Genomic DNA, 14,142 nt, shown 5'->3' with positions numbered 1-14,142 from the left:
GGAGCCTCAAAATACAGATATACCATGTTTTCTCACATACAACACAGACCTTTTCCTCCAAAATTCGGACAAAAAAATGGGGTATGTGTTTTAAACAAGGAAGCTATTTTCTTTCCTGGAAAACTAGGAAGCCTGGACACACTTTGCATGCCATGCAGCTGCCAAGATGGCAGCCATTTGGGGCTGCTCAGCAATAGGAAGGAGTAGAATCTTGCATTAAGCTTCATAACTAGTCATTGGCTGAGCAGTAGCACATGCCCAAAGCAGCAAGTGAGCTGTATGAGGCTTGTGATACAGAGACAATACTTTACTTACAGGAACTTACATAAAGTACTTACAGTAAAGAACAGTCTTGCTACTGCCCTTGCAGCGGTCTCAGTGCTTAACCTTGCATGCTAAGAGTTAAGTCCTGGGAACAAAGTGTGTAGGAACTGTGGCATTCTGTCTGCCATACCAGGAAGTTCCTAATACCATACCTCTTGGACATGCTACCTTTCCAGGACTTAATTTTATCATGCAGTCAACAAACTCATTATTTCTCCATTCTGCTTTCCAAAAAAAGGTGCATGTTTCATTGGGCAGGGGCAGGGAGCATGTTGTGTGTAAGAAAATGTGGTACTTGATAGAGATTTTCTTTTCTCCATAGTAATACTTATGATAGACTGAAAAACTGAGTTCTTGAAAGCAAGACTGAGAACACCTTAGGATGCTAATTTTGTTAGCCAATCATTGCTTTAAGGTGATCTTGCATAAATAGTATAGGCTGTTCTATACTGATACAAATATGTGGATTCACTTCCCCCACAGCCCCCCAAAAGTCATTTGTGGTATGGGCTCAGAAAGCTTCTAGATGTCTACAGACATCTGAAGGATTAGGCAACAGCATCACTGCTACAGTTGGCTAACCAATTAGGGCTGAGTTGTGTGGTTGCAGCAGCTAACTTTATTATATGTATACAATGGCCTCTGCCACTAGGATTGAACAGCCCAAACTCACGTACAGGAACCAGACTGGGAAAAGAAGTCAGCAGCCCGGCACCAACTAGGTATTTGGACCAGTGGCTTATGGAACATAGCACCATGACCCATTTCATACCCAGGCCATGTGAAGTGTGTGCAGAGCACCTGGTCTCTGGAGGTGACCGATTTGAGGGAGGCTCACACCCACTGACAGCTATTTTGGCTATTTCCAGACAGTGCCACTGGCAGTAAGTACCTGAGATTTGGGGAACTGAGCCTGGTAGTTGTGAGTGAGGGCTGCTGGTGAAGCTTTTAAGATTAAGTTACACAAACACTTGTCTAGAATGCTTTAGACAGGGATGATTCTGCCTTAAGCAAGGGCCTAATCTCCTGAGGTTCATTCCAGCCCTAGTTTCACATGATTCTAACTTAACAGTGTTATCATATTGCATCTGCCAAAGGGACCTGTCCCAGTTAAAGCAGAAGTAGTCAGTATTTTTTCTAAGGCCAAGATCACAGTAAGCCACTATACACTGCTCTGTGTCTGCTTGGTGTGCTGGAGATTACAGCCAATAAATATAAATAAATCTACTATGAACAAGGTAGAGATTTGTGTCAAGGCATAAGAACTTAATGTTCTGTTTTACTTTCTTAAATTGCACAATTCCATTCACATAAAAGTAAGAACTTAACCCCCTGGAAAGTAACTGAACACCAGCTGGACATTACCTGGGCTCTGGAATGTCTTGGAGGATCCTGCCCAGCAGTCTGCACTGTGGCCAGGGCAGTTTCTGAACCAAGAGGCAAACCTGTGCCGGAACTCTGAGTCTCCTAATGGGCTGTGACTGCAGGCTGCCCACGGGCTAGCTATGCATGTTTTCAACCATGCCTCTGGACACAAAGTGACAATGGAAGGAAGGCAGATGAAAATAATACCAAACGTTCAGGCACTGGGTGCGGAGGGTGGTGGAAAATGAGGGGTTTCCTCTGATGGCAGAGAGAGGAAGGGCTCTGCAAGTGGGAAGATCTTTTAAAAACGAAGAAAGTAAAGGTGTAACAGAAAACCAGAAGGCTGTTACCCGAGGAGATAAAAATAGCAGGCTGAGCTAACTACAAGGGAAATGTTAAACCGGGGGAAAGAAAGAGGGTGACTGCAGTAGTTTACTTTGCATAGTTCAGCAGGGCAGAGCCCTGCTTGGGGTAGCAGGGACCATGTTGCAGTCCCTAGACCAGCAGCAGTAGACTGTACTGGAAGCCAGGCAGCAAGCCTAATTAGAAAACACCTGTGGGTAGCTGGGGGAGTCACCTGATCAGAACAAGGCAGGCCTAAGAGGCACTCAACCATTATTACTATAATAATATTACTTTTTAAACACATAATGATTGTCAGAAGGTTTATTAACTTCTTCCCTACCCCACAATAATTTGACTAAAATTCTCTTTTACCAACACTGTAACTAAGGCTGCATACCAAGGTTGGGCCTATCATTACTGTAACACAAGAAGTACCAAAGACTAAGATTTGGTATCTAACCCTAATACAGGCAGACTTTATAAGTAATCTGGAGGTGCTCAAGGTAACAATTAAATTGGGCATTGCTATAAGAACAGTTTTTTTCTTGTAGCACTATTGAGACAAGGATTCTGCATGCAACCGAGCTATTACAATGCAAATACACAAGGGGAGATGAATTAAGGTTGCATTGCCAACCATAATCGTAACTTCTGACTGTATGAATTTGTAGCCTTGGCAGTTCTTTCAGTATTTCTTCAGGTATATTCCTATTTATAAAATATAAATGTGTGTGCATGCACAAAAACATATGTACATTCACAGCTGATGAACTATTGAGTGCTTTGTGATTTGTGTACTTCTTTTCACCCCAAATAAAGCAACAGTCTCACCAAAGAGTCAGATAAAATTGACATCTCATGTCCTCCAAATGACCAAAAATTTCTATTATTTGTAACAAATATTTCATCCAAACATTCCTCACTTGGTGGAACAGCCAGAACCCCCAAAATAAAATCTTAAGTTTGTCAATTTCATAGTACAATTTTGTCAATAGTCTATTATACCCCAGTACAGGAGTTCCCAACCTTTTTATGCCATGGTTTGGCAAACTGCGGACCACCACACGGAGCCCCATGGCCAGAATTTCTGGTTGGAACAGTTAATAATCAGAAAGGAAGTGTGGATCCATGGTAAGTTGGAAAAAAAAAACAACCACCAAGAACTAACTGATGATGAGCTTTTGCTGATATGTTAAAATGAATACATTTCCACGAAAAGCAATAGCTGCAAATATCAAAATACCTTTCCTTATGTGCAAATTAATTTGAAGGTGAAAGTCTATGTAGCTAGTCCAACTTCTGATAATGCCTCTCCAATTTGTTTTTAAATCATTGATCCATAACTACTATTTCCCCCCAAAAATATAAGGATTCAGAAAGTTGACAAAAATGACACATATGGGACACAGAACACGTGCAATACAGACTGCTCCCAGTCCTGTTATGGACAGACCACACCTAAGGGTGAAAATTTAATTAATTTGGCTGGCTGCTGAGACCACTAGCTAACACAAACGGTGTTGGCAATTTCTAAGGCAGGTAGGCATCTCTGCATAAGAAACTGGACTGCTTTCAACTCAGCAAGGCACGATAGCTCTCGCACTGTAGAGTCTACCAGGCACGGTTCCAGTTCTAACAGAAAAACTGTTAACAAGTCACTTGAGCCATCCAGACCCCATCCACCTATAACATAGGGTGAAAAATCATTTACAGATGACAGAGGCTACCACAGTTCATTGACTACAGCTAGCTCAGAAACGATTACTTGGTGCGGCACCTTTAATAAAGCAGTGAATAACATAAACATCACCAATAAAAGTAAAAATGAGCTTGATTGAAAAATACTTGATACTTTTCTTTTGTACACTCTAAACAGTTGAATCAGTCTAGTCCAGAATCATAATTCGCATAACATCGAAATTCATTGGCTAAGTTTCGAGTATGTTTTGGAATGAATTTGCACATCTTCACACCAAGAAGCCTTGCTGCATGCTCCTCCATGATGGCACCTGAAGCAGAAAGAATTATGGTTTGATGAGAAAAGGTCAACAGAACTATTTTTTTCCCCTCTTTCAAACAGCTCTTCCAAGATCCCTTATTTTTTAATTTTCTTCTCATCTTTTTAAAGCCTCATGGCGCAGCAAGCATGCCTGGACTGCAGAAAGGGTTGCAGGTCACTTAAAATCATCAGGAGAGAGAAAGAAGGAACAAAATCATGCAAGACTCCAGGACTCAAGAACAACTTCTTCAATCCACTGTTTTGGGGCCGGGCAGAACTCGTTTGACCTCCCAAATTCAAGTTAAGAGAGCGTAATCCAAGACAAACTCAGATGCTACATACTGTACTACCACATGTTGAACGAAGAAACCCTAAAATGTGGGAGACAAGAATTCTTGTTGGTGATATCTTTTATTGGATCAACTGCATGGTCCAACAGACACACAGAAGCTTTCAGGTATCACAGTACCCTTGATACCCAAAAGCTTGTCTAGGTCTCTTCCAATCATGCAGTTGCCCCTCGCCTATTTCCTGGACCATTATGGTAACAACATCATCTGGACTCGAGAATGCAATACTTGAAGCTACTCAGTTTGAAGCCGGAAGTACACTAGAGCGCTATCACAACATGGCCAGAGCACCTCTTTGTGGTACTTGAAACAAAGGAGATGTAGAGAGTCTAGGGTAAGAAGCAGCACTCATAGGTACAACTGCTACCCTATAGCACTGCTCAGCTATGCCCCTAATAGTTTAATTTTCACTGTTCAGTTTTGCTGCATGGGGGCTGAAGTTTTTAAAGCCATGGCAAAATCTCTATAGACCAATCTGCATGACAGCGGTTGCATCTATCAATTAACAAGAGAGGGTGCCCTTACCGTTCACATCCTTCTTTTCAGGAAAATCCTAAAACTTTGTTCTTTTAGAAAAAGTCTTTGCTAAAAAAGTCCTCCATCACAGACCAGACGCAGTGACTACGGTCTAGTAATCACTCCCTCCTGTTATCTTCCCCCCGCTATCATTTTAGGCTAACCAGGCAGATTTATCTGACACCTTAAAACATCAGGCAGCAGCTGTAAGATAGTTTCTAAAGGAAGTTCCTAAGGGTGTGAGCATCCTCTGTTTCTACCAAGTGAGCATGGATACATTTAAAAATGTTTTTAAAATGTTTCTTTACTATCCAGTTAGCATAAACAAATTTCAACTGCCTGAATTTAAAAGAATTAGTATGTGATTGGAAGAACACTGTTTCTTCCTCAACTTGCCTCAAAACAGTTTATTAACTTTTAGTAGAACTAAGAATGACGCAGTTAATAGGCTTGCCCTTTTCCAACTCAAAACTAGCATTCTGCGTGGAAGGGAAGGGCTGCCTGGGTCTGAATGGTAGCCTAGCACAACTCTGGAAACCTGGGAGGTCAAGTGGTGGAAAAGTTCTGAGGAGCCAGGCAAGTGAGCAGGCAAGAAACTGAACTCCCAAGGTCCCTTCCAACCATAATTTTATATGATTCTATGAACAGATTTCCAATAGACCCTTGCCTGGGCTCTGTCAAAATCCTGCTGACGCCAAACTCTCCTTGTAAAAATGGTTCCATTTAGATGAATTGACAATTCTGACAAAAATCAATTCTCAGAATTCTTCCAAGCAGCTCCAAATACCCGTGACGTTCAGATTAACTGTTTACATTAACAAACCCAGAAAGTTCTGAAAACTTAATGGCCACCATGAGAAATTCACTCCCACTAGACAAATATAGTATTAGCTTCACCCAAACAATGAAGGAAGTTTAGAGACATATCAATTTTAAGATATTTGTATTTTCTCAAAAGACACAAGAGACCATACCTGTACAAAGCAGAACCTTTCCTTTTGTTAAGTATTTGATGGTCTCTGCTGTTTTACTGAGGCACTCTTCAGACAGATAAGGTGGATCTGCTATTACTATGTCAAAACTGTGTGGCAGGACATTTTTAGGTAAATTCAAAGGATTACTATAGTCATAGAAGATAAATTCCTCTCCATATACAGAAAATCTTTTGTCATACTCCAGGATACACACTGAAAAGTCTTTGCCATGTTGTTCTTTTAGTTTCTGATAAACACTTGGTGCACTAACACATGCTATCCTGAAAAGGAGCAAATGAACAAATATGTCAGAATATTCCTTTTAAAGAGACAGATAAACAAAGAAATAAACAGAGCATATTAGAATTGGGATGAAACCACAACACAGATTCCCACCACACCAAAATTCAAATAGGGGATTTGGAGTCAGATATATAATAAAAATATAAAACCTCTCAAATTTCCAAGCTGCTCAAATTTTTGGAGTGTTTGAATAGTGTATTTTGGTCCTCATCTTTTACTTGGATTTCTACTCCTTATACCTTCCTTATTTTTTTGGTCCAATCCCTGCTCCTCAAAAAGCCAAGTCAATATAAAAGCCATTAATGATTCATTGATTTCAGCAGAAGCTGTTGTTTGTTAGTAAATATCAAGCCTGCTTCTTGATATTGAAAATGACACAACTTACGTGCACAGTTTTCAAAAGTTAATAATAAGCAACATCATGCTAATTGTAAGAGTACTATCAAAGAGACAGAATCAAAAACAGCACAGATATTGGTGACACTAAGCTAGTTTTAGAGAAATTTGATGAAACTCAGATTAGTTAATACATAGTTGTGTTAAACTCCGCAAGATCTTGTTTCATGGCAAAACAGAACTAAAATAAAAACTCCTCTTTGGAAAAAAAAGTATAACAATCAAGATGATTTTAATATTAGTCTATAAAACAGGCATAAGAGTGAAACAAAAAAGCTAAATCATGCTGTTCAAACCTAAATCATACAGAAAACCAGAACTATCCATACACATATAAAAAAAAATTAGACATTTTTTTTTTATTCCCAGCAGAAAGCAATCCATACAAACCTCTCTCCCCTGCACTCACTCCTAAAAGTAGACGTTTCATATATTTATATTTATGCATGATATTAAGCTTTAAGACACACACTCTGGACAGCAGCTTGGGGTCACCTGTAAATTTACCAAGTGTGCACTCCCTTTTCTATGATTTTGTATAGATCATAGAAAAATAGGGTGGAAGAAAACACAGAAAATCATCTAGTCCAGCCTCTTGCTCAAGGCAAAATCATCCCTATCTAAACCACCCCAGCCAAGCATTTGTCCAGCCTACAAATGAAAACTTTCTGTGACAGAGTTTCCAGGACCTACCCCAGTATTCTATTCCAATCTTCCCTCACAGTTAGAAAGTTCCTTCTACTACTAAATTGCTCTCATTCAAATTACAGCTGTTGCTTCTCATCCTGTCCCCTGCAGACAGAAGAATCTACCGTCCTCTTCACACTCTCTTTGTATTGAAGACTTAAATAATGCTCCTCAGTCTTCTCCATTTTTTTTTTACCTCTAATCATTTTTGTTGCTCTGTACTGGACTCTTTCCACTCAGTATTTCCTGAAGTGTTGTGCCCAGAATCGGACATAGCACTCCAGGAGAAGTCTTACCAGTGCTGAACAGAGTGGAAGAAGCACTTCCCATGACACTCCTGTTAAAACATCCCAGCAAGTTCTTAGTCATTTTTGCAACAAGCACACTGTTGACTCTTATTCAGCTGGCAGTCCACTATGATCACTAGATTCTTTTCTGCAGAACTGAAGCCTAGCCAGTCATTCCCCAATTTGTATTTGTGCATTCAAATGTTTTGTCGTAAGTGAAGAACTTTGTACTTGTCTGGACTGAATATCAGTCTCTCTCCTTCAGACCATTTCCTCAGAGTATTTAAGTAATTTGAAACCTAATCCCATCCTCCAATGTGTACCTCACCACCAGCACACAGCAGCTGTTACATTCGACTACCTGTACACAAGCTATACAAGTGAGCTAAACCACCCTAACTTTAATTATGTACAAAGCAGATTTAAAAAGTGAGAGCAGTTTTGCTACCTGTTGTATTACTATAGCCAATGACACTGTTACAGTGTAACAGTTACTGGTCTCCCTTCACCCCTTTTGAAACTCTAAGCCTCCTGTGCGCACTCAATTAATTCTATCCTCCAAGTCAGAGATATCCAACTCCTTAGCAGCTGGGGATCTCACACAGCAGGGGCTGAACCAGTAGTGTTGCATGCCACCAGGGCCACACCAGCAGCAATCACAGCCCCTGCCTTCTTCCCCACTGACTGCAAGCTCCCCCAGCATCATTCAAGTGGGCAGCTCCCCAACACCACTGCACCATGCATTCAGTTGGGCACCCCTACCCCTTAGAGGCAGGCTTCCCTGAGCCATGCCACCCTGCCCTGCTACACTTCCTAGGCTGGAGCCCTCCTTCCCCGCCCCCCAACTGCCTTGTCAAAGAAGGAAATCCAGTTATGCATGACTTGCTCTTAACATTACACTATCACTGTCCTTATCTGCTTAGAAACAGATTCTAGAAGATATGCTCCCATATTTTTCTAGGTATCAAGGTCAGACTGATCGGGCAGTAATTCACAGAGTCTTCCTTATTCCCTTTTATAAATATGAACATTATATATTTGCCCCTTTCTAGTCATCTGGGACTTCATTTGTCTTCCGTGAGTTGTCAGAAATAATAGGCAATGGTTCTGTAAATACCTTAGTCAATTCCCAGAGTACTCTCAGATGAATCTCATCCAGCCTTGATGACTTAAATCCTCGTTTCTCTAAGTAGTCTCTAACCTGTTCTTTCTCTAGGCTGATTATGTTCTGCCTTAACCTTACTGCTAACTGTGCCTGTCTGCTGAAACCTGATCTTTTTTTGTAAAAACTGAAATAAAAATGCATGCAACTAGTCAGCCTCCTCCACATCATTCCTTACTACATTCCCCTCCCCATTCAGTAAGGAATCTATACTTTCCTTGGATTTCATTTCTAACACACTTGTAGAAGTACTTTTATTGTCTTCTATGTCCCTTGTTATCCATATCTCAATTTCTATTTTGGACTACCTATTTTCTCCCTACATGCCTGTATGTACACATGTGTGTATCCGACTAATGTTTTTGTTTCTATTTTATGCTATATATAACACCACCACATATGGTTGTGTTAGAACTGTTAATAAAATAATGTTAAGCATTTAAACATCACATCCACCAAAGGGCCATAATACTCTTTATACACAAAAATGAATTAAGCCATTTAGCATTCTATGAAGTAGCTATGTTACGTATTATCAGCACTTACAGATAAGGTGACTAAAGCCGATTTTCATGAATGGATTGCTTAGAGTTCCACAATTAAAACACTCAGAGCCAGAATTAAAGTCCAGCTCTCCTAACTCCTAGTTCAGTGTTTAACCACTAGACTGACTGTTAATACTTCTTATTGCCCAAGAGATAATGTATGCATAGAAATAAGATGTAGAAAGTTGTATACTGAGAATATTTTTAGTAAGAGCAATCCTCTTGTTTTATAAAATTATCATTAAAACCCACCTGCCACCTTTTCCAGCTGCCAAAACAGCTTCATTAGCTAGGCATGATGCAGTTTCATCACTGTACCAAAACTGGCTCAGTTGCTGGGAAGAAGGGAAAAAAAAAATCACAGTTATTAACAGTAGAGATCCTTCTCACTGCTGTATACGACAATTAGCTTTCATTAACTTGTCAGGCTGTTTCAAGAAAACCAAAAATCCAAAGCAACCTTTTAGTTCATAAACTTCACTCCTGCAATTCTCAGTAACTCTTACTGATCTGAAAAACAGATTTCTTTCCCGACAGCCCCCTTATTTCCGCAATAAAGTGTGTTTGGATGTGACAGACTGATTAGGTTACACTTACATGTTCCCCATGCATTGTCTACTACAGCAGCATTTCCCTAACTTTTGGGGGCTACATTCTACCAGAATGAAGTCAACCATTCTTGGGCTCCCCCTTATTTCCCCTGTCTCCACTTCCCTTCACCACCACTGGCTGCTGCTCCTCACCCCTCCCCTCCACCTCCTGCTGCTATCTTGGCTTTGCTTCCTCCACCCCATAACCTTCTGCACCTCCCCAGGTGGGCTGTGCGCCACAGTTTAGTAAATGCTGTACTACAGTATCTGAAGTCAACCCGTCTGGAATTAAACTTTAAAAAAGGGTATCTACTTTTCTCTAGGTATCTCCCCTGCCCCATGAATTTCAATTAGTACCTAAATGGGACAAAAAAAATTGCAGCCAGCTTCACTGACAAGTCAGGACAACCCTGTGACACTGACATGCATGATATGGAAATTATAGGATTAGATTTTCCCCTCGCCTGGAACTGTACTGTTTCCATGTCTCCATCCCTTTTCCTATATTACTGCTCCTCTCTAACTGGTCACTATTACTAATACACTTCATTTTCTGAAGTTGTTTCTTACCCAGTCCTCCTCAACTGAGCCAACAGAATAGTGATTAAAATCTTCAGAGGTCTTCATGCCCTCTCTCTGCTGCTGTTCTATATAAAACTCCTGCAAGGCAGCTAGAGTATGGGATGAAAGCTGAGGGATATCATCATCATCGTCACCCATTTTCCAGCTTTAATGAGAAGCATTTAATATTAGGTCAAACTTTTTAATGACAACAGTATTTAATAAAGGCCCATTACTCAAAATTAAACACTGGCATACCTGCTACCTAGAACACTGATAAGCCTCACAGCTAGGAACCAACATGAGAAAGCATCTTTCTCTTTCATTCTAAGGGGGTACACCGACCTGAGCAGGGGAAGCTGGCTGCACTTCTTACCACGGCACTGTTCTTAGACCTCACAACCTTAAACCCTCACATTCTATTTCTATCAGCTTCTAGTTTATAAGTCTTTGTTACACTTTTCATGGAAGATGACATACTGCTCTATCCTTCCCACCTAAAAATGATGCAAGTGCCTCTAAATAATTAACTAGTTAATGCAGGGGTGTGGTAAAGGAACAGTTAAGGTCACATAATTTCTGTCCTTGAGTAAGCCTCCCACTCATCTCATGATAACCTTCACATTACATAAAGATTTCCCTGAATGCTGAGAAGTCCTCCATAAACTAAAGCAAAGCAAGTAAGAGGCTCTGTAGAGGTCTTCTCAGATGCCAGTGCTTGGCTAGAAATCTGTATAATCTGCATACACATATATGAACAAGAGTGTAAATTAAATAAGACACACTGGTCATAAACTGGGAAGGCTTGGCTTGTTTATAAACAACATCAAAAATCTGAACTGAGTTACATCATGTTGGTCTGCTTCCCTTGACTCTATTCATTACTCTCTGTGAAGTTCAAGGCACTCATGATATCTGAGGGATGAACTAGAGTAGTGGTTCTCTATCTCAGTGGCCTCAAGGCAACCTCCATAACTTGTCTGAATTTCACGGCACCCTGCTTCAGGATCACTGAGCTAGAATCTAAATTCAGATATGGAGGGGTGCCTTCGGGCTAAAAAGGCTGTGAACCACCCATCTAGCTGGTGCCACGTATGGGTGCTGGGGGCAAGACCCAACCCTGCCATGCTCTACTGTTTCCACTGTCTGCCCTTTTCCAGTACTCCCTCTTCCCTCCCAGGTCTGTACCCAAGGGAACAAGGGCAGGTCCCCACTGCTGGGACTGGTCTCATATGCCAGTGAGAACCTTTTGCTTAGCTGACCTAAAAGCAAAGGATAGTTCCTTGAGAATGAATCTCAAAGGTAACATAAAGCTGGAGAAAATATCAGGTACTAAGCAATTCTTTAATTTAAGCCATAACAAGACCAATGGTTGGAAGTTAACAGCAAAACAACTTAAATTAAAAATAAGGCAAAAATGTAACAGTGAGGGTGAATAACCATTGGAACAAATAACCCAGGTAAGTGATGGATCCAACCAAGACTAGTTTTATTTTTGGTAGGTATACTCTAGTCCCAAAGTGGCCTACCTTTTTGCCAGGCATGTCACCAGCTCCTCAGCAGCATACCTGATCTGGTTTGTGCCCTGGGCTGCTGGAACGAAGGTGGGGGAGCCAGAGACTCCAGCCAACAACCCACGTTCCTGAGTGGCAGGCAACTTGCAACAGGAGGTGGTGCTGCAGGGGTGTATGGTCACAGGCTCCAAATCATGAGCTTTAAACTATTCACAAGGAACCCTGGTCAGTCTTGGGCTGCTTCCAAACAAAGAATTTTACAGGGCTCGCAGGTAGCCTGATAATACCAGACACAGCTGCTGTAGTTGGAGACCAATGCTACCTACCAAGCCCATGACACAACTTCAGTCCTACCCACATTGAGACAAACAGCATGAACATGTAGCTAGATGCTGTATCTTGCACTAAAATACAGCAGGGCAAGTATAACATCTGCCTAAGCCCTTAACTGTGTTACCCATATGAAGTGTGTATATGTGCTTGCTTAGGAAAAGAACAAAAGGGGGGCATGGAAGACAAACATATAGTTGAGAATAGGTTACGATTAAACAAAGGGCACAGTAAAGAGTATTTTATTGCTTTAAGTTGCAGCAGGGATGGCGGCAAAGTATTTTTCACTGGGGCGGATGGACTTAGCTCTCAGACTATTTAGTGCTGAAGACAGAGAGAAGCATCAGATACCTCAGACAGAAGGTACCATCCTGACCAGGCATGACGACCACCCCAGGAAGGGTGTGAAGAAGACGCATGGCATGAGACCCCACGTGCTACCCAGCCAGTGCTGTACTGACCGCTACTAACACAAGCACGAGTCAGGAGCGCCCCCCGCCCCGCAGGGAGAGTTGTGCCCAGCCCGCCCCCCTCCGACAGGCCACTGACGTGGGAGGTGCCAAAGCACCCGCTCGCCCAGGGCACCATCCCCCCGGGCGACCCCGCGCGCCCAGTCCGGCCTCAGGGCTGCCCCGTCCCTGACCCCGAGGGCTTTTTTTTTTTTTTTTTTTTGCACTGGTCCTGGAAGCACTGCAATACCAGGTCAATGCATGGAGTGGATGGAGCACGCTCGTCGTCACTCAGCCCAGGCCCTGGGGCCGCGCGATACTGCCGTCTCCCAGGGGCCCCCGCGGCGTGACGTCACTGCAGCCGGGGTTAGGGGCAAAACCCTCCCAACTAGCCCGGGCCCCGCGGCTCCTCCCCCACCTCAGCTGCCGCCGTCGCCACTCGGGACTTGCGCCCCCCCAGTCCTCATCGGCTGCGGCCGCGCCCCCCCCGGCTCACTCACCGCCGGCGCCCAGGAGGCAGGCTGGCAAGGAACGCGCCACCCTCGCCCCCTGCTGGCAGTTGCCGCCCGCGTTGCTGGGGTTGAGGGAGGGGCCACCCCCACCCCCATGGAACCTAACTGGGCTGCGAGCTGCTCAGCCATTGGCTGCCGCCGCTGCTCCTCCCCCGTCCCCTCCCCTGCGGGCGCTGAGCGCGCGGGAGCGGGAGCAGGGGTCCGGGCCGGACGCCGCAGGCGAAGCCCGCGCGGCGAGGGGGTTAAGGCTCCCAGGTCGGGCGTTTCCAAGGCTCGGCGCCAGCCCCAGTGTTGCTTAGTGTACGGTAACTATCACGTTTGCAACATAATCTCAAGCCCTGTAAGATACAGGAGCGATAATAACGAGTGATCAAGCGAAGATAATTGTTGAGGCATCTAAGTGATGCAGCTAAATCTCAGTCCCTCTCGGAGCCCTTTCTGACTCCTGGATTTCCTTATTGCCCCTTGCCTTGAAACACAAAAATGTTTCAACTAGAATGACCCCATTCTTGCTCCCTCCCTGCCAGGTCACAGCGAGCAATATAAAGTAAAGAGGACAGCCACTTATTTGCATATTTTTTCCGTGTACAACAGGTTTTCAGCAAATAGGGTAATTTTGAGCTTCCTATATGGTAATTCTGTATTAAGACCCGGCAATGCTGGCTACCACCTGCCAACAGCTCTTCATTTAAAAAAGGCTGCGTTACACACCTGCCCGGGAGCAGGCGTGAGCCTTAGAGCTGAAGTAGTGGCTGATACTGGTCACAAACAGTATAATGCCATCACTGAAAACTAAAATCCTATTAACAGCTGGCTAGGAACAGGCCAGCTCCGCTTTTGCCCTGAGGATGGAAGGGAACAGTCGGTCCCATTACCCCCCTCCGCCAACACAGGGCCAGGCAGAGGCTAACCCTTCACAGCTGAGTAAGTGGG

At 43.1% G+C, this 14,142-nt stretch overlaps 2 protein-coding genes across 3 annotated transcripts in view; one reads left to right on the top strand and one right to left on the bottom strand.

The window, feature by feature from the left end:
• The window catches only part of IL17D (interleukin 17D), a 67,567-nt gene that overhangs the window by 22,354 nt on the left and 31,071 nt on the right, over window positions 1–14,142 (top strand). The gene's annotated exons all lie outside the window — the stretch shown is intronic.
• EEF1AKMT1 (EEF1A lysine methyltransferase 1) lies at window positions 2,341–13,325 on the bottom strand. 2 transcript variants are annotated; one of them, XM_090029144.1, is made up of 5 exons: window positions 13,198–13,325; window positions 10,414–10,570; window positions 9,506–9,588; window positions 5,874–6,154; window positions 2,341–4,043 (listed from the first exon to the last, which is right to left on the bottom strand). In XM_090029144.1, exons 2-5 carry the CDS (start codon window positions 10,561–10,563, stop codon window positions 3,916–3,918), a joined length of 642 nt encoding a protein of 213 aa, XP_089885270.1. In that variant the 5' UTR covers window positions 10,564–10,570; window positions 13,198–13,325; the 3' UTR covers window positions 2,341–3,915. The 2 variants fall into 2 exon arrangements, with proteins under 2 accessions (XP_089885270.1, XP_089885282.1); XM_090029156.1 differs by lacking the exon at window positions 13,198–13,325 and adding an exon at window positions 13,116–13,137.

The sequence above is a fragment of the Crocodylus siamensis genome, chromosome 1, assembly GCF_052110815.1.
Source record: "Crocodylus siamensis isolate JL-2025a chromosome 1, ASM5211081v1, whole genome shotgun sequence".
Classification (NCBI taxonomy): domain Eukaryota; kingdom Metazoa; phylum Chordata; order Crocodylia; family Crocodylidae; genus Crocodylus; species Crocodylus siamensis.
This window is presented reverse-complemented; position numbering and strand designations above follow the sequence as displayed.

Coding starts and splice junctions, on each gene's coding strand:
- EEF1AKMT1 (XM_090029144.1), bottom strand. CDS start 10,563: ATGGGTGACGATGATGATGATATCCCTCAGCTTTCATCCCATACTCTA. Junction 9,589..10,413: donor GCTCAGTTGAGGAGGACTGG/GTAAGAAACAAC, acceptor CCTTCTTCCCAG/CAACTGAGCCAGTTTTGGTA. Junction 6,155..9,505: donor GCAGCTGGAAAAGGTGGCAG/GTGGGTTTTAAT, acceptor GCTCCTTTTCAG/GATAGCATGTGTTAGTGCAC.